This window comes from Ostrea edulis, chromosome 3 (assembly GCF_947568905.1).
Source record: "Ostrea edulis chromosome 3, xbOstEdul1.1, whole genome shotgun sequence".
Classification (NCBI taxonomy): Eukaryota; Metazoa; Mollusca; class Bivalvia; order Ostreida; family Ostreidae; genus Ostrea; species Ostrea edulis.
In genome coordinates this window covers 19,427,578-19,451,966 of record NC_079166.1, presented here as the reverse complement: position 1 = coordinate 19,451,966, position 24,389 = coordinate 19,427,578, and the positions used below count along the sequence as shown (strand labels likewise).

At 35.4% G+C, this 24,389-nt stretch overlaps 1 protein-coding gene across 2 annotated transcripts; it reads left to right on the top strand.

The window, feature by feature from the left end:
* The first annotated feature begins 136 nt into the window (after positions 1 to 136).
* LOC125673886 (ras-related protein Rab-21-like) lies at positions 137 to 14,141 on the top strand. 2 transcript variants are annotated; one of them, XM_048910814.2, is made up of 6 exons: positions 137 to 437; positions 3,904 to 3,963; positions 6,197 to 6,304; positions 7,310 to 7,428; positions 9,095 to 9,183; positions 11,782 to 14,141. In XM_048910814.2, the coding sequence occupies exons 1-6, from the start codon at positions 306 to 308 to the stop codon at positions 11,898 to 11,900; spliced, it is 627 nt and encodes a 208-aa protein (XP_048766771.1). In that variant the 5' UTR covers positions 137 to 305; the 3' UTR covers positions 11,901 to 14,141. The 2 variants fall into 2 exon arrangements, with proteins under 2 accessions (XP_048766771.1, XP_056013668.1); XM_056157693.1 differs by lacking the exon at positions 11,782 to 14,141 and having other exon boundaries at positions 149 to 437; positions 9,095 to 10,058.
* Positions 14,142 to 24,389: the final 10,248 nt, after the last annotated feature.

Sequence of the window (24,389 nt, the reverse complement as noted above, 5' to 3'; positions counted from 1 at the left end):
TCAAATATTTCATACTTAAACGCTTTTTATAATTAACAAGAAGATTGATAAATGTAAATGAAAACAAAACAAGTCTTTGTTTGAACATTATGATATTTTGTTTATATTTTTCAATGATGTAAGGAACGAAAGCGGAAGAAACCCGTGACCCCCATTTTCGTGACGTAACATACAGAAACGCCATTTTTCAGATAGAAGAGGAGAGCTACTGTTATTTTTACGATGATTTCATAATTAATTATAGCAGTATAAGCAAAAGATCACAAGATTATTGAATACTTTTAAGATACATTGTCACCACAGTAATGGCGGATTCGGGAGGCCGTAACTTTTCGTTCAAGTGCGTGCTTCTGGGAGAAGGATGTGTGGGGAAAACTTCATTGGTCCTGCGATATGTCGAAAACAAATTTAATGATAAACACATTACTACGTTACAGGTAACAAACGGAAGTTAAAATAAGGTGTCTCAATACTAAACAGTGATTACTGCATGTCAGTGTATGAAATAAGAAATTGAATTGGAAAGCGAAATTGGGGAATTCGGGTCTTCAGATTTCGTCTTTTAAACAGGTTGGGAACACTTCCCCTATAGCGAGATATTCTCGCTAAAACGCGATTATCCCTCTCTAGCGAGAATAAATATATCCCGTACAACCGAGAAAAACACCCGCGGAGTACATCTTTTCGTGTTTCACATAAAAAGAAGAAAAAGTGCTAAAATGTCTGATACTTCTGCAAATATATGAATCAAAACAAAAACACTCACGGTGTGTATTGGATTTCAGACTGCTTCCCTCTTACGCAGCAACTTTGATATGCAATTTCATGACTATGTTGTCAATTTCATAGAAACAATTCACATCATGTTGAGTGCGTGTCGCACTTATTCAGCGTTGCACGGGATTTGCCATTGTTTTCAATAAAGACGCCAAAACACCTGTTTATGGTAATGTTTATTTCTCGCTAAAGAGGGATAATCGCATTTTAGCAAGAATATCTCGCTATAGGGGAAGTGTTCCCAACCTGTTAAAAGTGTGTGTTGTAGTGTATCAGATAACATGCAATGTGACATCTACTGGTAGTAATAAGGAACATACAGATTTTCAAACTCCACAAATTAGTCAGACAGTTTTAAAGTTTTCCATGTTCTTGTATCAAACAGGTTGGGAACACTTCCCTTATAGCATAGACATATAACAGAGGGTCTGTTATATGTCTATGCCTATAGCTAGGGTAACAGGATGTTTCGCCCCAAAAGATGTTTGTGCCTTGAGACGATTTGCACTACGACGTTTCACCCCTATTTACGGCGCAAAACGTTCCATGCATTTTCCAATTACTTTGAAACTATTTATGGTAATTTCTGTCCACATTCATAATCGAAATAATTTACATGTGTATATCCAGTGGTGGATTTAGCGGAATATATTTAAGGAAATAATGGTTTCTTGTTTAGAAAAAGGTAAATAAATCGATAATCTTGTAATTTATATTTGATGAATTTTTATTTATATTCGATAATCTTGATCAATAAAATGAACAGGATTATTGAATATAAAGCAAAATTTATCGAATATAAATACAAGATTTATCGCATATAAATAAAAATTTTTACATATGAATATCAAGATTATCGAATATCTAAGTTTTCACATATCAGGGCTCAACATTAACTTTTTTTCCTACTTATCCATTCGGACAAGGGACAAAGATATTTACTTGTCCAAACTGCAACTTCACTTGTCCGAAAAATTTTCAGAAAAGATTTAATATTGCCATTGACAACTGTATTTAATTTACTTAAGATATAGTCCATTTTTATACCTGCTTGATTGATTTTTGATCTTATTCACTTGATAAAAACAACAAACGCATAAAATAAAATTTTATCAAGACTTCCTGTCTTGAATCAATGACTTCGTAAGGTCAATGGATGATTAAAAGTAGTATGCAATAAGTGAACACCGATCCCGATCGAGTGTGACTCCGCTAGTTTACATAGCGATTGATATTGGGATCGAAGTTCATTTTTCATGCATTACTTCCGACTTTGAACAGTTACTACCGATAAACTTTTCACCAAATTGCTTGGAGACTTCTTTCCATAAAAAAGCACTTGTCCAATCGGACAAGTGCTTATCAATATTCACTTGTCCGAAAAAAATTTCCACTGGCACCAGATAAGTGGACAAGCGTTAATGTTGAGCCCTGTATATAAACATCAGGGTCATCAAATATAAATCAAGATTTGTATAATATTGTAACGTTTTACACGCCACACTTATATATACAAGCCTTTTTTATCAAAGGAGTAAAATTTGGAAAAAATCTTAACCAAAATAAAAATTATGTTAATTTTATCAAAATAAACACGACTGAAGACGGAATCTCATAATTAAAAGGAATCTCATCATTATATTCTCCGTGGGATTGCCATCTGGAGCATCTCCAAATTAAGATTAATCCCGGCAAACGTAAATTGTAGGTGCAATTAATTTTATATTTGAAGCGGTACCGCCATGGCAGTATTTGTCTGTAATCTTGCTTAGACCACTTACCTAGTTACTGTTTGTTGAGAGCGTTAATCCCTTCCTCGTGTTTTGTTTTATTTTTATAAAACTGCAGACCATTATTAACATATTTTTTAATCAGTATGGATGTTTATAAACATAATCTACAAAATAAAGAAAGCAATAAGTGCACAACAGACAATCATCAATGTACTAAGCTCATTGACATTGTATTTTTGGGAGAATTGTCTAGGGGCGAATCATCATAAAGCGAAACGTCTCATAGCGAATCGTCTTTTGGGGCGGGTCTCAGCATGGAGCGTCCATAGGGGTGAAACGTCCCGCCTTCATAGCAAGGTATTCTCATAAAAATGCGATTATCCCTCTCTACTGAGAGTAATTAAATCCCATACAACCGAGAAACACTCCCATGGAGTACATCTCTTCCTGTTTCAGATGAAAAGAAGAAAGCAAAAAATGTCTTGTGAAGTTACTTCTGTAAATGTATCAATCAAAACAAAAATACTCAAGATGTGTATTGGATTTCAGACTGCTTCCCTCTTACACAGCAACATTGATATGCAATTTTTTAACTGTGTTGTCAAGTTTATAGAGACAATTCGTGTCATGTTGAGTGTGTGTCGCACTTATTCAGCATTGCACAGAATTTGCCATTATTTTCAATAAAGACACCGAAAACACCTGTTTATGGTAATGTTTACTTTCTCATTAAAGAGGGATAATTGCGTTTTAGCGAGAATATCTCACTACAGGGGAAGTATTCCCAACCTGTCGAATTGAAAGTAATGGATTTTTTGCCCAAAAGAAAAGTGTAAATGTGTTGTATTATTTTTAATACCCTTAATATATATAATGGAAGTTAGAAGGGTGCTCCAAAAATTGCCAAATTTGACTCAATTTATCTTTGACGATTAGAATAAAATCGAAAGATGCACGGAAGGGTGAGCTTATGATTTTCGGTCTTGGATATTTTATGGATTTTCAAGTGTCAGCAATGATTAAACATCAAACAAAGTGGCATGTTAACATGTTCAGGAAAACATTCTTTGTATGTAAGAGTCACTGGAACATATATTGTTTTGCTGCTAAATTAAGTATATGTATGTACACTATTAGCCTAGTATTTTGTGATATGGAGTAAATTAAGTACATGTGTATACACTATCAGCCTGGTATTTGTGATATGGAGTAAATTTATGATTCAAATGGTAATATGTAACTAACATGAAATTATGAGATTCATAATCAAGCATTTCATTCAAAGATGAGGCTTCTCATATAATAAACAGAAAGCAGTATGAATTAAAGATATTGCATATATCAAGAACTTGCCTCCTCATGTATTATTGAGATGCCTTATTTTTTGTTTTAGGCATCTTTCCTGACAAAGAAACTGAACATAAATGGAAAGAGGGTCAATCTATCGATATGGGTGAGAACTGTATAGTCATAATTGTATGAGTTTTGCATGTCACAACCTGCAACAGCCCTCCTGAGCTGAAAGTATTATGATTAATTTTACAGTTTTTTATGCCCCCGAGATCGAAGATTGGAGGGGCATATTGTTTTTGTCCTGTCTATCATTCTGTAATCCTGTAATTCTGTCATTCTGTCTGAAACTTTAACCTTGCTAATAACTTTTGAACAGTAAGTGATAGAGCTTTGATATTTCACATGAGTATTCCTTGTTACAAGACCTTTCCGTTGGTATTGAACCTTTTGACTTTGACATATGACCTACTTTTAATTTTTTTTAAAAATTGGTCATAACTTCTAAATGGTAAATATTGGAGCTTTCATATTGTACATGAGCACTTTTGACAAGATCTTTCTACTGGTACCAAGATATTTGCCCTTGTGACCTTGGCCATCTTCGGAATTGGCCATTATCGGGGGCATTTGTATTTAACAAACACATCTTGTTTTTTTTTTTATATATTTAGAGGGTTGTTAGGGGGCAGAAATTTAGTCTCATTCCCAATGGGCAAACATGTTTTTCACAAATTTATGTTTGAAAAGTCCTTAAACTAGGGCTGCAATGGGTACCCGAAATAACCGAAAACCGCGGGTTGTGTTGTTCAGGTCGGGTTCGGTTCCATTTTTCCGTATTTCGGTTCGAGTCTGGTTTTTAAAATAGAATCATTATTAGAAATCTGTTTAAAGGAAACGTCATCAAAATCCTCAAAGATGGCTGTATTTTGATTAATTGTTAAATGATGGCATTTTGGACAAAACTGTAAACAATGACAGTATGTGAGATATGTCAAACGCATTGAAAGTACCCCACAAGATCAACATCGCCAATGACAAAACATTGAAACCATGGAATGGAAACGAGTAGAAGTGACAATGCTGTTTCAGGTACCATGGATGTCAAGTCTAACGTCCCTGAGTAATTATTGTAACAAAATACAATAAAGGTATTTGATTTTAACTGAATATTCGATTTTTAAAATAACTTATATAGACCAGAACAGATCCAAAATACCCGAAGTTAAAAGTTTAGAACCGACCCGACCTGAAAATTTTTGGAACCATGGCAGCCCTACTTTAAACAGTTACACATACTTTAAATCTATATTTGGTAAATATGACCTTGGCAGTTAATGCGGTTTTTGTACCTCATAGAACTTGTTTTTGTTTTGCATATAACGTAATTATTGTCGATTAGAATGGGTAATATACAAATCGTGTGTTTGAAAAATATTGTTTAAAATGTTACTATAGGAAAATAAGAACAAGCAATTGGAAACAAAAGAATGTACTGATAGTTAAGTGAACAAGCTGAGCCAAATATCTATTATCTTGGTGATTTGAGGAAGGAAATGCATGTACATCACAGACATGAAAACTTTGACATCCATTATATATATCTTAGAAAGCACTTCCAATGAAACATGTTTTGGGCCACCGTGGGAGTTGGTATAACAAAAACCCCTCAAAATATAATATTTGATCCTTGCAGGATTATGAGTTGATGGCTATCTTGTATAAGTAAAATATTATATAATAGGATGTAAAGCAACATTCAGAAACAATGAACATTGTGTATAGACATAGAACAATCAAGAACAGAATTTTAATCTGATGAAAAGAAGCCACCATCCAGTGCAATGTTTCAATGTTTAAAGCTTACAGATTCATTGATTGATTGTATATTGTCTTACATTCAGCTGGAGAATATTTCACTCATATGGAGATGTAACCATACTGGTGAAGGGCTGTAAAATACAGGCCTAGATGCTTGGCACTTACAGTCTTTAAGCAGGGAGGGATTGTTATCGTGCCACACCTGCTGTGATACAGGGCCTCGGCTTTTACGGTCTCATCCAAAGGACCGCCCCATTTAGTCGCCTCTTATGACAAGTAACTGAAGTCATCATGCATAGGTCAAAATTTGGGGCACTTCACCTAAATCTTGTGATGTCCCCAACAACATGAGTGAAAAATTCTCGGAAGGAATGTAAAACAACAAACAATCAGAAAAAGACTTTCAGTCACTCAGTGGCATCCTGCAACAGAAAAGCTGAGATATGTTTACGTTTTATGGATGGGAGAGGGTTTATTTTGTTAGGCTTTATGGGTGGGAGATGAATTATTTTGTGTGTGATTGCAGTAATCTATTTATGGGTGGGAGATAATTTATTTTGTGTGTGACTTTGTAGGACACCGCTGGACAGGAGAGGTTCCATGCCCTTGGTCCTATTTACTACAGAGACAGTAATGGTGCAATACTGGTGTATGATATCACAGATGAGGACTCGTTCCAGAAGGTAGGGGTCACACATCTGGGGATTAACTAGGGAGACACATCTGGGGATTACCTAGGGGGACACACATCTGGGGATTACCTAGGGGGACACACATCTGGGGATTACCTAGGGGGACACACATCTGGGGATTACCTAGGGGGACACGCATCTGGGGATTACTTAATTAATTTGGTTCACAGTTTGTTGACTGTAAAGAAATAAATTTCATTTTTGAAAATACATGAGGTTGTGTAGAATTGTGAGGGCTGAAACGCTTCCAAAAGTTCACAACTGCATCACACTCTTGAGGAAATGGCTATCATTGCAATTCGTAAAGATATCAAAGGCAAAAAGATTGAAAAAAATTTAAATATTCACGTTAACTTATTGTGGCAGTGTTTGTATTTTAGTTTCATTGGCAGTGAAACAAGGGCGATGATTTATAGTTTAGTGAAATATGAAATCACATTATTATACACAGAAGTGCCAAATTTTGCTAAGCCAAATAGTGCATTAGCTCTGACTGTGCCAGGTTTTAAATGCACTACAATAAGTACACAAACAGCTGCATTTTTTTCCCTTATCTAAATGGTACTGATAATTGGTACCATTCTCAAGGCCAAATACTGTCAATTTTTCCTAATTTTGAGGTTAAAAATGTCCAGTTTACTCAGTGTTAATTTTAAAACACGTGTCATTTGTTGAGATGAAAAAAAAATCTGAATTTGTTCTATTTTGATGCTGTTTTTCCTAGTTTAATGGGTATCAGTACCATTCCCATATGGTAAGGGGAAAAATCTGCTCAACAGTTTATCAAAAATTTGAAATTAGTTTGTGCCGTCTTCTTGTCTGAACATAGCTGAGATTCTGCATGCTGTATAGGGAATCTACTTTGTCCGTCATTTATATGGAATCTTCGATGTTTGAGAAATATTGTGCTCAGTATTACAGAATCAAATATGTAATGTATGATTATGATGAATGGATGTGTAGCCCTTTTGTATGACTGTGTATCATTTTATTTAGGTTAAGAACTGGGTGAAGGAGCTGAGGAAAATGTTAGGAAATGATATCTGTCTCTGCATAGCAGGAAATAAAATAGATTTAGAAAAAGAACGACATGTGTCGGTCGCAGAAGCCGAAGCGTAAGTATATAACAAAATATTCCTCATAGTCGAGGCGTAAGTATATAACAAAATATTCCTCATAGTCGAGGCGTAAGTATATAACAAAATATTCCTCATAGTCGAGGCATAAGTATATAACAAAATATTCCTCATAGTCGAGGTGTAAGTATAAAACAAAATATTCCTCATAGTCGAGGCATGAATAAATAACAAAATATTCCTCGTAGTCGAGGCATGAATAAATAACAAAATATTCCTCATAGTCGAGGCGTAAGTATATAACAAAATATTCCTCATAGCCGAGGCGTAAGTATATAACAAAATATTCCTCATAGTCGAGGCGTAAGTATATAACAAAATATTCCTCATAGTCGAGGCGTAAGTATATAACAAAATATTCCTCATAGTCGAGGCGTAAGTATATAACAAAATATTTCTCATAGTCGAGGCATGAATAAATAACAAAATATTCCTCATAGTCGAGGCATGAATAAATAACAAAATATTCCTCATAGTCGAGGCATGAATAAATAACAAAATATTCCTCATAGTCGAGGCATGAATAAATAGCAAATGAAATGTTCCTCATAGAGGCATGAATAAATAACAAATGAAATATCCCTCATAGAGGCATGAATAAATAACAAATGAAATATTCCTCACAGAGGCATGAATAAATAACGAATAAGATATTCCTCATAGAGGCATGAATAAATAACAAATGAAATATTCCTCATAGTCGAGGCATGAATAAATAGCAAATGAAATGTTCCTCATAGAGGCATGAATAAATAACAAATGAAATATTCCTCACAGAGTTGTAAATATATATATGGAAGAAATAGTTCCTTGTTTTTTGTTTTTTTTTTGGGGGGGGGGGTAATCCCAAGGTCTAGTAATTACATGTGTATGTTGGAAATTAATATATATATATATATATATATATACACACACACATATGAAGCATCACTATTGTTTCAATCCCTGAATTCATTGTGTTGACCATTGGTAAATAGACAGGTGACTGTCCTTTGTGTATAAGTGTTGGATTTAAAATACCCCACCCTTTGTATTCCTGCTGTCAGTGTTTTGTAATTACATGTAGAGTTTATCATGCAAACAAACGCACTGGGGATGTAGTTCAATTCCTACTTGATACAGGATGTATTCAATCAAAAGCTCAAGGGGCATGCAAGCAAAAACCGATATATAATCAATACTTTAAAAGATAAATGCATCATTATGAAATATTGTAGCACGTTCAGAGCTATTGATGTTTTCATAAGTACCCATGAAGCTTAACTATTTTTCGAACTTAAGGTAGCTCATTACATTTTATTTAATGGCTTGTTAAAATTCCTCTTATGAAGTATGATTTCACCATGGAAAGAGTGATACAAGCTCTCAAGTATTTTATATGAATTTTTTGTGATTTATCCCAAAATGATAAAGGTGTTTTATTTGCAAATAAGATTCTCTAGAATCCAAATTTTACTGTGATTTGATGAATGATATGAATATCTTAGAAAACATGCCTAAACGACTCAGATAAACATTCAAATTTTTTGAATATTTTTGAAAATTAAAAACGTTTAATATTTGCTAATATTTTTTTAATCTACGTATAAAACTTAAAAAAAAAAACATGTCAGTAAATTACATTTGTTTTATTTGTATTTTTCAGCTATGCCACTTCCGTTGGTGCTAGGCATTTTCATACATCTGCAAAACTTGGCAAAGGCATTGAAGAAATGTTTCTAGATTTAAGTAAAGGTAAGCCTAATTATGTCTCTCCTCTTTCAGGGGGAGATATATTGTTTTTGTACTGTCTGTCCATCCGTCTGCCCTTCTGTCTGTCACAAAATCTTGTGAACGCTTCTTGGCTTATCAGATAGACTTGAAACTCTGTACAATACTTCAATGCTATTTGCAGATGAGCATATTGCAGGGACAGGAGGATCCAATTATTGTCCTTAAAGATATAGGATCTCAGGGGTGGAGGGTGTAAAATAGTTTGTGAACACTTCTCCTATGTGGCTTAATTATCAGAGTTCATAATTTCTATGTTCCTGCTCATGCTTTCTCCTCCATACCATGCAGTACATTAAGGGGAGGAGGTTTTATTTGGAGCACTTCCAATAAAAAATAATCTCTAGTTGAAAACTAGTAAAGTGTCAACATGAAAGTGAAAGTAGAAATTTGTCCATACGACATGAATATCCACTGTGATTGTTTAGAAACATGAAGGTCAATGTCATACCTAAGGTCCTTGGAAAAGATGTAGAGTGTAGTGCTCTTTTTGAAAAGATGTCTATAGTGACATTTCATAAAGGCACCGTCGCTATGTCTGTCATAAACTAGCTAAATATTGTATTCAGAAATGTGAAGTAAAAGGTACACAAGAGGTCAAATTATTGAAACTTCAGGCACATTATCACAGCCTGGAAAAAACTCTTCTGTGACACCAGAAGCAAACATTGATGATTGTGTATTAAACCGTGTCAGTTTTAAAAGTAAAAATACAACAACAAAAAAAGGAACTTTCAATGAAAACAATGGGTTTTTTCATGAATTGATAATTTTAGTTACGAATGTTGAATACAAGCTAGTTCTTGAGTGGAATTTATAGAAGGCAGTATGTAAGGAAATGGAAGTTAAAGAAATGGTGGAGATGAGTACAGGTAACCGAAGTTTCTTTGTAAGAGAGGATGAGGGTAAAATAGGTATCCTACCACTAGTAATAAGAGAGGATGAGGGTAAAATAGGTATCCTACCACTAGTAATAAGAGAGGATGAGGGTAAAATAGGTATCCTACCACTAGTAATAAGAGAGGATGAGGGGATGAAGAGATATGGACATTTAGCTGTAAATAGACTAGATTGTCAAAATCTTTTAAAAAAAAGGAAATGATAAAGAAATTATCATCCCCCATATTATGGAAAATTTATGACTTCTAAATGATGTTTTTATCGGATTTTTCTGGCAGCTTATACATGTATTTCGTTCACCTTGGTATTATGTTATTGATAAAATGAGACACTTAATAACAGGGCTGCACTGTACGTTATTTTATTGTGATGAAATAAGACACATAATAATGGGTCTGCACTGTACGTTATTTTATTGTGATGAAATGAGACACGTAATAATGGGCCTGCACTGTATGTTATTTTATTGTGATGAAATGAGACGCATAATAATGGGCCTGTACTGTATGTTATTTTATTGTGATGAAATGAGACGCATAATAATGGGGCTGCACTGTACAGTGAAAACTGTCAAAACGAACACCTGTTTATTCCGTTTGATTGAGAATTCCGAACCTGATATTCATTCTGACTTGTCTGTAATCCCAGTTCTTCACATTGTGAAATCCAACATTCTATTAAATCTAATGCAAAAGGACAGGCTTCATGTGTCCTCCATTATCATTTAAATTTCCAAAGAGACTTAAAATTGTGAGACTTTAGTAAAAACTTATTTCTAGATGATGTTTTAGTGAAATATATAATTATCATGAATGTACAATGTATGTGACTTAAACCTAGTATTTTCACACAACTTGAGCAAATTGAAGTTTTCATTAGAAAATGACACACATGTATGGTTTTGGAATTTTACATACATGTACATTTTGCTTTGCAAAATTTTGAGGACATGCTTGCCTACATGTATATGCCATTTTAAACCAAAGTTGCTGCAAATTTTGATTTACAAGATATGGAAGTTTGAGAGGTAGGCAAGTATGTGCTCTATATTTTCTGAAGCAACATATGATGCAAATGTGTAAAAAAAATTTAAGCCAAAGAGGAGGAAAGCTGGGATTTTCATTAGCTTTGTAACCTTTAGATGTGTCATATTTATTTGAACTGATACTTATTTTGAGACAGGCTTGAGCTGGTGTGACCTTTAGATATGTCTTATATTGAAACAGCCATGACCTTCGCTGGAGGATATAAAACTTTTTTTTAGCACATTTTCATACTCAAATTCAAATTCTGTGCTCTAAATCGTATTCATACTCAAAAGTAGAGGTTACAAAACTTTTATAAAATCATTCTCATACTCAAATGCTCAAGATTTTTCGAGTATGTTTTGGAGCTTGCTCAGAGTTGTACTCAAAACAAATATGGCTGAGTTTGAGTATGAGTACGGTAAAAGTTTTATAACCGTCAGGCCAGGTTTCCTAAATAACAGTCTGAAATCTGTCCATGTTCACTTCTCAAAATGGGACACAAAGGATGTCAGGCGAGATGGGTCCGACCCACTGTTATGTACAAGATTTTAGTGTGACATAGTAACTAACTATATGCACATTTTGTTTGGAGTTGTTTAGACCTTTTTAAAGCTATTTCATTTATTTTGCTTAGGCATGATACAAAAAGCAGGGGAAGATGGTAACCGGAGTCAGAAAGACAGTTCAAACCGGAAAAGTGTTGTCGTTGTTGATGACGAGGTTCCAACGCAGCAGAAGTCAGGATGTTGTTGACGATGTTGCCATAGTGATGCTACTAATTGTTTTGGGAAGCACACAAGTTATTTTTCTCACATAAATCATAATTGTAATTATAGTTTTAAATGCATTAGTGATGCTGTGTTTGTGAAACATGGCAATTAGCAACACAGATATTTTGGGATATTTTTTTGTGTTGTGTTTGTATCAAATCATGTCACGGAACATGGAATGGCAGTAAGGCACATTTTGATGTACATGATCATGGCATTAATTCAGCAGATGAGATGCATAATATGTACCCAGCAATTATGACAATATGCATCTCAATTTGTTTTGATCTTGAAAAATAAAAGAATGACTTGTCTCGTGTTATGGTGCAGTAACACCCCGTCCCCAGCCTGTGTGTTGTGTATCGTGGGATCACCATCAGACACTAAAGACTTACAGAGCATGAAAATCAACTCATTGTCTGGGAAGGAAATTTTTCTCTTAGAAACTGCTAGACTTTTTTGTTAGTGCTCATTTGTTAACGTACTGAAAATTCATTTGTGAACATGCATCGGTATGCAATTTTTGCATGTTTGTTAATATACAAGAATATTTTGAAAAATTATCTGATACAGGTGTATATTTTTTGTCATTGATGCGAGTCATGAACTGTGTGCACATGGGTGGTGTTCTGTAAGTTGTAATGCATTGTTTTTATTTTGAATACAAGTGTCAAATTATTGATGTAAATTCATTTTAAGATTTTATGCCTAAGTAAAATTGAAAGTCAATATTGGTGTCAAGCCTCAAGTCAAAACTGTGATTTTTTTTTCTTCAGGTGATTTATATGTTAAACGTTGTCATAGTCCAGTGAAATTATTACTTTGTACAACTTTCTCTTTTTGAAATTCGAAAAGTATTTTGTGAATTGTAATGACCTACAGTGTACATGTAGTGAAAATAATGTTTTATTTTGTAATGGTGCAAGTCTGTGCTAATGATGAGTGTGGAAATTTCTATCCACAGCTGATCACATCTTTATTTCATGTTTGCTATAAGAGCTTGTAAAGATCAAAGTTACCATTCAAGACTTATATTGTAAAGTGTATGTATCTGACCTTTTCCAAAGATTGTATGTCATCAGATATTGAAGATGGTCATCTTTTGTAGCTTTAGAATGAATCAACGTATTGAATATTTCGACAGTTAGTTATTAACTGGTAAAGTGCTGTGTAATGATCTTCCCCGGCCTTTAATATCATATGATGTTGATACTGTTACATGTATATGTTTTGGACATCATAGACTCTCAGAATATTCGCTGAACATGTATCTTTCTTTAGAAATTGTGAATATCTTGCAAATTGTCCTGAAAAATCATGAACGTGAAATAGAAAAAGTGTAAAGTAGTCTGTTCCTCGAATTCCAAAGGTACCCCCCCCCCCCCCCCCCCCCCCACCACCACCACCACCACACTCCCATCTCCCCACTCTCCATGTTTTAATGGCATACTAGATTATTTGTGAGAATATAATGGAACTAGTCCACAGAATGTGCTAAATGTGGATGATTGATTGATTTTTTTGTTTTAATCTCGTATGGAAGGTACATGGTTTATGGAAAGAATAATTGATACTAGCATGAATGAAATGTAAAGTTGACAGAACATAATAGACTGATGGATATGTAAAGATTTCCAGGAGTAGTGCTACCTCCCCTCCTCTTTGTGATGGGACGTCCAGAATATTTTGAAATGTACAAATGCGTCAAAGTGATTTATTGTAATCGTGCAGTGTAGAATTTACGATAATCTGAGTGTGAAGTGTGTACTGCAGAAAGAATTAGTACAAGGTATGGTCTTATGCAGTTGTAGTACTTTCACAGTTTTATTTATGTCAGTGTAAAAACAAAAATTTGGCCAAGGTATGTTATTAATGTTAATCAGGTTTTGAACAAAACTACACTGTAAACATTCTTGTTATGCTAATTTATATATATATTTTTTCAAATGTAAGTTTTAAAACATTGTCAAAAGAATTCTTTTGTGGAAATGCCATGTTTAAATTCATTAATATACATTTTTAATGATGACAACGCAGTTTGGTCCATTACTAACACAAAATGAAGCAGCAGTACTCAGTACACAGAGTTTTATGGTAAATTCTCTCTCCTATTTTTGAGGATATTGCATCATAAAGTTTACGATTTCATTGCTTTTCTTGGATGAGTGAACTCTGTGATAAGTTGTTATTCCATGTGAAGATATTGAATAAAAATGGAATATTTTATTGGGTGTTTTTTTCCCCATCTTACTGAAGAAAACGTTTATGTGGAACTCAGCATGAAGAAGATTAAGTACATATGATAGAAAATACTTCTCATGAAAGGAAACATTTCCTGTTGCGTGTCATTACAAACTTTGAAGTGAAGTTGGTGTGTATTTTATGTTTGTCCCAGGTATCATCAATTTTATTGTTGCCTTGCAGTTCATTGTGAGAGGGGATGTATGTGGGTAGTGTGTGTGTGTAATACTGAGCTTGTATTTATAGACACTCTACAGGCCAAACTTTTAGTTCGGTTTCTTTCGTGCTTCAGATGTAGCGTAATGGTTATTAAGCAGTGGAAAACCCCTATTGATTTTGGGGGCAAATGGTCACAGTCGATATGGGACTGCATACAAAAAGTGTTTAGATGCTCATTTTAAGGGGGATATGCCCCACTTTGTGGAGCTCTTTTATCTAATGTGAATATTATTCTATTGGCAATGAAAATTGATTGATGAAACCATCTGCTGTTGAAAATCCTATTACAGTGCATGTCTTCACAAGCCTTGCGTAACATTGAATTACTTGTAAACTACAACAATATGATAATTAAACTTTGATAGCTTAAGAGGTGTGACTATTTCGTCTCAACAAAGTAACTGGCAAACTTGCGCAGAAGAAATCCTTGTGTAAAGAAAACTGGCAGAAGTTCATGAAGGAATTCTCGTGTTATGTAAACTGACAGAAGCTCATGTAGAAGGAATTCTCGTGTTATGTAAACTGACAGAAGTTCATGTAGAAGGAAGTCTCGTGTTATGTAAACTGACAGAAGTTCATGTAGAAGAAATTCTCATGTTTTGTAAACTGGCAGAAGTTCATGAAGGAATTCTCGTGTTATGTAAACTGGCAGAAGTTCACGTAGAAGGAATTCTCGTGTTTTGTAAACTGGAAGAAGTTCATGAAGGAATTCTCGTGTTATGTAAACTGGCAGAAGTTCATGTAGAAGGAATTCTCGTGTTTTGTAAACTGGCAGAAGTTCATGTAGAAGAAATTCTTGTTGTGTAAACTGGCAGTAGTTCATGTAGAAGGAGTTCTCGTGCTATGTATACTGGCAGAAGTGCATGTAGAAGGAATTCTCGTGTTATGTAAACTGGCAGAAGTTCATGTAGAAGGAATTCTCGTGTTATGTAAACTGGCAGAAGTTCATGTAGAAGAAATTCTTGTTGTGTAAACTGGGAGTAGTTCATGTAGAAGGAGTTCTCGTGCTATGTATACTGGCAGAAGTGCATGTAGAAGGAATTCTCGTGTTTTGTAATCTGACAGAAGTTCATGAAGGAATTCTCGTGTTATGTAAACTGGCAGAAGTTCATGTAGAAGGAATTCTCGTGTTTTGTAAACTGGCAGAAGTTCATGTAGAAGAAATTCTTGTTGTGTAAACTGGGAGTAGTTCATGTAGAAGGAGTTCTCGTGCTATGTATACTGGCAGAAGTGCATGTAGAAGGAATTCTCGTGTTTTGTAATCTGACAGAAGTTCATGAAGGAATTCTCGTGTTATGTAAACTGGCAGAAGTTCATGTAGAAGGAATTCTCGTGTTTTGTAAACTGGCAGAAGTTCATGTAGAAGAAATTCTTGTTGTGTAAACTGGCAGTAGTTCATGTAGAAGGAATTCTCGTGCTATGTATACTGGCAGAAGTTCATGTAGAAGGAATTCTCATGTTTTGTAAACTGACAGAAGTTCATGAAGGAATTCTCGTGTTATATAAACTGACAGAAGTTCATGAAGGAATTGTCGTGTTTTGTAAACTGGCAGAAGTTCATGTAGAAGGAATTATCGTGTTTTGTAAACTGACAGAAGTTCATGAAGGAATTGTCATGTTTTGTAAAGTGGCAGAAGTTCATGTGGAAGGAATTCTCGTGTTATGTAAACTGGCAGAAGTTCATGAAGGAATTGTCGTGTTTTGTAAACTGGCAGAAATTCATGTAGAAGAAATTCTTGTTGTGTAAACTGACAGAAGTTCATGTAGAAGAAATCCTCGTGTTATGTAAACTGGCAGTAGTTCATGTAGAAGGAATTCTCGTGTTTTGTAAACTGACAGAAGTTCATGTAGAAGGAATTCTCGTGTTATGTAAACTTTCAGAAATTCATGTAGAAGGAATTCTCGTGTTTTGTAAACTGGCAGAAATTCATGTAGAAGGAATTCTCATGTTTTGTAAACTGACAGACGTTCATGAAGGAATTCTCGTGTTATGTAAACTGGCAGAAGTTCATGTGGAAGACATTCTCGTGTTATATGTAAACTGGCAGAGGTTCATGAGGGAATTCTCGTGTTTTGTAAACTGACAGACGTTCATGAAGGAATTCTCGTGTTATGTAAACTGGCAGAAGTTCATGTAGAAGGAATTCTCGTGTTTTGTAAACTGGCAGAAGTTCATGAAGGAATTATCATGTTTTGTAAACTGGCAGAAGTTCATGTGGAAGGAATTCTCGTGTTCTGTAAACTGACAGAAGTCCATGAAGGAATTGTCATGTTTTGTAAACTGTCTGAAGTTCATGTGGAAGGAATTTTTGTGTTATATGTAAACTGGCAGAAGTTAATGAAGGAATTCTCGTGTTATGTAAACTGACAGAAGTTCATGTAGAAGACATTCTTGTTTTGTAAACTGGGAGTAGTTCATTTAGAAGGAATTCTCGTGCTATGTAAACTGACAAGTTCATGTAGAAGGAATTTTCGTTCGTGTTATGTAAACCATTGATAAAAGCTTGTAATATCTGAGGTGTGTAATTATTTGAGTAACTCGTGTAGTCATTGTATTGCAACTTTTAAAATGTGCAATTTTTCATGTTATCACTGCTGAGATTAATAACTGTTCGTTATCTTCTCTTTATGAGATTAATCACTGTTATCTTCTCTTTATGAGATTAATCACTGTTCGTTATCTTCTCTTTATGAGATTAATCACTGTTATCTTCTCTTTATGAGATTAATCACTGTTCGTTATCTTCTCTTTATGGGATGTATGAGATTAATCACTGTTCGTTATCTTCTCTTTTCACTATGCAAGAAAACAGCCAGTCCTGCGACGTAATACTCTTCAAGAAAAATTTTGCCTTTCCTCACACGTAATCAGTATAGTGGCCATGTATTGGTTTCAATGGTGCAGGAAGAAAAACAGAATTGTCTATCGACAGTGCTGATTTTATTTGTTTCTCATTCTCTATACGACAGAAGAAAAAATCTCTTGTTGTGGCCTTCAATTCGACATTTAGATATATCGACGACGTTTTATCTATTACCAATAATTTTCATTCATATGTCGATTCAATATATCCCAGTGAACTCGAAATAAAAGACACCACAGAGTCGTCCACTTCTGTTTCATACTTAGATATTTTATTGAAAGTAGACATTAACGGCAAACTAACTACGTAACTTAATGACAAACGGGATGATTTCAACTTCTCCATCGTCAACTTTCCATATTTATGTAGCAATATTCCTTTATCACCTGCATATGGTGTTTACATCTCTCAACTGATCCGATACGCAAGAGCTTGTTCTGCGTATGGTCAGTTTTTAAATCGAAACAGGCTACTGACAAACAAGTTGATGGTGAAAGGGTTCCAACAATCTCGTTTAAAATCAGAATTTTGCAAATTTTATGGTCGTTATAACGATCTAGTTTGCCAATAGAACCTATCATTGGGTCAAATGCTATCTGACGTGTTTCATACCGATTGTTAGGCCGTTCTTGGCACACTGATTTTGACTACGGATAATTCCGTTTACCTGGTCAAGATATAGGGTTCACGGTGGGTGTGACCGGTCAACAGGGGATGCGTACTCCTCCTAAGCACCTGATCCCACTTCTGTATATTCAGGGGTCCGTGTTTGCCCAACTCTTTATTTTGTATTGCTTATAGGAGTTATGAGATTGATCACTTCGTTATCTTTACCTTTCATCTTTTCTTTGCCATGTTACCCTAAAACGTCCGGCCATGATTCTCAATCTGCACCTACTTGGGCAAGTCAATCAGAAGGTAGATATACTTTGCGTCTGGGAGTTTGCTTATGATACTAGTAGTGTCCAATGACTCGTAGAACTGATTCCGTATTTCAGACGAGGCTTGTAGTGTTGGGGCGTAGTTGCACACAAGGTTCACAGGGCCCTGCATCGATGAGAGGCGCAGCGTAATAATTCTCCCTGTTTCATCTTTTTGGGGCTCAGTCATGCGAAGCTATGTGTGGCGTACTGCAAATCCATCACAACATCATGTTCTCTCATTTTTCGATGCCTTTTTCTTTCCGAATGAAAGCGTAGTGTTCATCCTTCAGGAACCCACTGTCTAGGAGTCGCGTTTCCTGCAGCTGTTGTGTCGATGTTCAATATATGCAGCTCACAATCTAACACCGTTGTCTTCCGAGCGTCTTTAATGACTGGTAGGTCATCTATCAGTCCTGTTCGCTTGGTTATGACATTCAAGTTTGCAATATGAAGAGTTGGGATCTTAGTTTACAATTTTCATGCTTTTTTTTTTGCTTGGTACGTAATTGACGAGATATCAAGGTACCTACTGAAACGGGAAGACCGTGCATGGTGGGTAAACAATTTCCTGACCGCGGGCTGTCCGGCTTGAGGTAGCTGATCACTGGGACTACGATGGTCCCTACCACCTCGAAGACAACCCGCAGTGTCCAACTCTACGTCAGTTGAGCAAGGATTTATAACTCGTAACTGCTGTGTTCCGTGTTGTGATCTTACAACGTGGTGCGATTAGAGTGACAACTCCAGGGCGCAGGAGACATTGTGTTGCCCAGACGACAAGGTCTCTCTTTCTGCCGCACCGACGAATTCCTAAGGAAAGTAGGACATTACATATGGAACCGGGTAGGCAGCAGGAGTTGCCAGAAGGGCGACTGGTAGTCGATTTGACAGATTTTGACATCCTCCCAGAGGTATCCACAAGGTAGTGGAGCCATAATCCAATGGCAGGGACATGGTTGCTGGGTGGTCAGACGACAATGGACCAAGGGTAGGTCATGATCCAAGACTGATTGCGGTTCCTGCAGCTGTTATGTCGATGTTCTGTACATGCAGCTCACGATCGATCTGTCTCTCTCCCTGACTTTCTCTCTGTGCATTTTGTAGGTTTCACCCATTACTGCTGTCCTTAAGCAGGGGGGGGGGGGGGGGGGTATGTAAATTCCCAGAATCAGCTTATATCATCTTATGTTGAAGAGGGTACAATGCGATCTGAAATCATTTCATTTTCCCTATATCTTTCTCTAACGAAACGGTCATGCTTTAAAGTGTTTGTCCACTCTGTTGGTCAAGACTTGTCACCTTCAAAGATACAATGATTAATTCAGTATCCAACATATAATTGTATAGAACTTTAATCATGGTATCTTAAAAAACCCAGACTCCCAGTCTGTTATCTGAAAGGGACTAATTCGCGATTTCCCGAAAATTCAGTTTTTACTCACTTTTAATGATAAAAATCTAACGTTTAATGTGTTTAAAAAGGTTTCAAAAAATTGAATTCGGATGCGTTATATTACAAAATTAACATTTCACTGGTTTGTTTTTAAACATAAAAAGACTCGAGTCTTTGTTGACATAACACATGGTTATAACTAAAATATTGAATTTATTTTTGCGTTCAGGTCAAAATTTTGGCTGTCAACATTAAATGAGTTATATTTTTAATGTTTAACATCATAAATGAAAAAATAAAATATCGCGAACCAGTCCCTTTAAAACATAATGGATGTTTACATGAAGTTTTTGTCACCTGGAAATTTGTTTTACATGTATCAGGATATGGGGCTCACGGCGGGTGTGACCGGTCAACAGGGAATGCTTACTCCTCCTAGGCACCTGACCCCACCTCTGGTGTGTCCAGGGGTCCGTGTTTGTCCAACTATCTATTTTGTACTGCATGTGGGAGTTATGAGATTGGTCACTGTTCGTTATCTTCACCTTGCATGTAGCAGTGTATTTGTCACTGACTAGACATACAAGTATTACTTCCGCTGTATCTGAAAAACAAACATTTGCACGAGAGAGAGAAAGCCGGGTTATCAGTGTATTGTCAACATTGTTATACTAGTCGTGAGCCATATACTTCAATCAGTAAAACGGAGTAATCCGTAGTCACAATCGATGTGCAAGGCATGGCCTAACAACTGGCATGAAACACGTCAGGCAGCATTTGATCCAATGATAGGTGGTGTTAGCAAACTAGATCGTTAAGAAGAACATAAAATCTGCGAAATGCTGACCTTAAACGACACTTTTGAAACCCCTGTAACATTATTTTATTTATCCGTAGCCTGTACCAATTTAATAATTTCTTTAATTGCTAAATCAAAATCCCAGCGATTTTTCAATCTTTTTTATGATAGTCAAAATACATATCAACAGCCATGCTCAATTTGTAATCTTTGATAAGTGAAACTACTTATACATAACAATTTTCAGTATATAATCATTTGATACTTGTTAAATTTCACATTCATTGCTATGTTCAGTCTGTATAATGTTGATTATATTAGAAGTATCAGAAAGGATTTAGAATTTTTGACGCCTTGGAACCGTCGTTGGAAATGCTTGAAAATGACAAACAGAAAGGGAGGTACAGAATTTACATCAATGAAGCACTTGGCGACGAATAATTGGATATTTCATCAGGTAAAATAGACAGAAGAGGGGGTAAATAAATCACATCTGTGAGGCACTAGAGGAGGAACCACTGAATATTTATTCATGCATGTAAAATAAAGAAAATGAAAAAATTAAAATCCATGAAGTACATTGTCATGGTCACGTCGACAAATCATAAAGTGGCTTCTTTGGACGTTAAGTTTTGAATGCAGGGAAAGTCGAGAATAAATCTTTAGATCACGAAATATTCGAGGACTTTGGACACCCCGTACTCCGTAGAGGAGGCGCTTTTTGCAGTTGTTTCAAATCAACAACGCTGCTAAACATTCCCCTCATTCGACCAATATTAATATCAATATTATTACAAGAAGATATGGGCAAAAAATGTAGTTAGATTTACAGATGTTTGTGCAGGCAAAGTTTATTTGGAACGTTCTATATTTATATTACATATATATTGCATGTAGTCGGCAGAGAGATGTGTTTTCTTGGTGCTAGATACATTGGGGAGGGGGGCTTTAGGCTTTAGGCTGAACATTCTGTCATCAGGTCGAATGCTGTCTGGCGTTTCATACCTATTGTTAGGCAATTTTTTACGCACTGATTACTCAATTCCCTTATCAAGATATATAACACACGTTGGGCGTGACCAGTCAGTAGGGAATGCCTACTCCTCCTTGGCATCTTTACTGCTTCATGCAAACACCGTCTCAAAATTGAGTCATTTATTTTCTTAAGTTGAAATTACTGTGAGCAGGGAAAATTAGATCGATGGCGAGGTCTTCTTTACTTATTTGAAAAGCTGTTATCGTTCATACCAAATAACTTGCTCAGTTCGTGAAGAATAAAGAATATTGGATATTTAGATGAACATCAGATTTTATTTATCATATCAGAAGATCTACTATAATTTCATGTCTTTGCTTATTCGTTCACGGGCCAAATCAAAAGCGAGACTATATGAAATTATTCGATTAACCAAATCCGGTAAGTCACGTGACGGTCATTAAGATGCTTTGAAATGTTTCAAGTCATTGAAAACTTCAACATCTATTATGCTATAAGAGTTGTTTTCACGACATTTAATGTTATCAGCGCAAGAGGTTTGAAGACATGAATGTGTAATGCATATTTTTGAAATCATCAGTAAATATGTTATATTCGTCGTATATATAACCTCCCTGGAAATGTCTATGGCATTCATTTATATTGAGCAATCGATCATGAAATAGCAATGAACACAATGAAGTAATTTCAACATTACTGTCGGTTGTGATATTGCGATAACAACGTTTTTTTGTGTGTGACATTTGTGAGATCAACGTCATTGTGTGTTCATTATCACCTGCATATGTTGTTTATATTTCTCAACTGATTCAATACACAAGAGCCTGTTCTGCGTATGATCAGTTTTTGAATCGAGGCAGGCTACTGACAAATAAGTTGACGTTACAGGGGTTTCAACAGTCCCGTCAAAAGTCAGCACTTCTATGGGTCATGTGCTGTCCGACGTGTATCCTACCGATTGTTAGGACATTCCTTGCACACTGATTTGATTACGACTTGCTCCTTTTGCCTGGTGGAGATATACGGCTCATAGCGGGTGTGACAAGTCGACAGGGGATGCTTACTCCTCCTAGGCACCTGATCCCACCTCTGGTGTATCCAGGGGTTCGTGTTCACCCTACTCTCTATTTTGTATTCCTTATAAGAATTATGAGATGGTCACTGTTCGTTGTCTTCAAATTTTCATTGTGATATCAACTTTATTGTTAAGCGTGACATTGTTAACGTCATTTTTGGGTGAGGTATTGTGATGTTAACATTATTGTTATATTGTTTGTGGTATTGTGAAGTCAACATTATATTTGGTTATGGAAATGTTATGTCAATGTTATATTTGGTTAAGACATTGTACTGTCAACATTATTGTTGGATGCGACATTGTATTGTCAACATGATGAGTACAGTGTTTATAGACAGGACATTAATCACGTGATAGCAGTATACAGTATCATATCAGAAATTCAATGTTATAATAGTTCAATGTTGATAAGCATTAAAATTAATGTATATATGATGATATGAAGATAGAATGTAAATTTAAACATCCGAGAGCACAAAGTTAATTAGATTGTTGCTGTAGGTTTAGATTGAGGTACGCTGGAGTACTTTATGTTCGCGAATTTTAAGAAGCGTAAATTACACCAAGTTACATCATATCGTATAACATTGGTCAAAATTAGTTTCATTCTTTATAATTTAATGTAAAAAACAAACCTCGAAGAAGTCTTTATTTATACAAAACATTAAACAAACTTCGAGAAATAGAAATCACCTGCACCGTGCGGGGATTCAACAGACCGAGGAAGCGTCGACAGAAAAGAACCGCCATTTTGGTTCTATGCATAACCGAAGCATGTACTTTATTAATCAAATTTGAAAACGCAAGGTGGTGTTTTCAACGAATCCTGATAATAGAATACATGTACATATGTAGGCCTAATGTTTACTGCACAGCGCAAGATCGACTTTTGAGTCGCTCCGATAGTAAATACCGGAAAGGTTTTAAAAATCCTAAACCTGACATCCCACAAAATACGCCATGCACCAATAAATGCTATATGATTTGCGGTAGTTTGACTTTATAAAAGTTTTAAACTAAACTATAACTTACCATAGCATACAGCATCATCGAGAATTCAATCCGATACAGTAAAATGTTTATTTTGTAAGACATGACGCATTTTATGCTTTGAAAGGCGGATCAAGCAATCACACACGTGAAAATATATTCTATTATTATATACTTTCAATTTCATCTCTTCTCTTTTCTTTAAAAGTTTGCGGGCATATATCACACGATATAATTATGCCTGCAAGCTCGGTCCGTCTACGCGCCAAAAAACTCGGTCGTCATATTTTCCCATACAAAGTCTATAATCTATAATTAGGAAACATTAAAAGTTGCAAGTACTTGATATACTATTATTTCGCGCATTATATTGTTGTATTAGAGTTAGTATCAAGATTTTACCGTTAATGTTTTGTGTAGTTTACAAGTTAAAAACCCCACATACGCCTTGTTTGACATCAAGAAAAAAGTCAAGCAAAGGTATTTTATTGTGCACGTTTTATTTCGTTAATTTTCTATTTCATAGAAGACCTACATCGTAACAGTGCTGCAATATAAATCTAAAAAAAAAAGTAGTGCCATATTGGGTTTCCAAGGGGGGGGGGGGGGGGGGGGGGGGACGTGTCCCCATAGCGAGTTGCATTATATAATATATAAAAAAAAAATTCAGCTTGCTCAGCCAACCGAATTGGCGTGTTACAAATAAAATTAAATTATTGCTTTTTAAATATTTTTGTATAAAAAATGAGGACAGTCAGTAAGTGCATTTGAATAAGATATGCGACGGAATCGGCATGAGAGTAAATAATAATTTGACAAATAAGAAAGAAGAAAGGACGTTACTTTGTTAAATAAATGCGTTAGTGCTTCTTAAAAACATGTCGGCGTGAAGCTTTCCAGTTTATATCATCATGTATTTTCAGAAAAGGCAATTAATCTGTTAAATTTTACATTCTACTTTCATATCT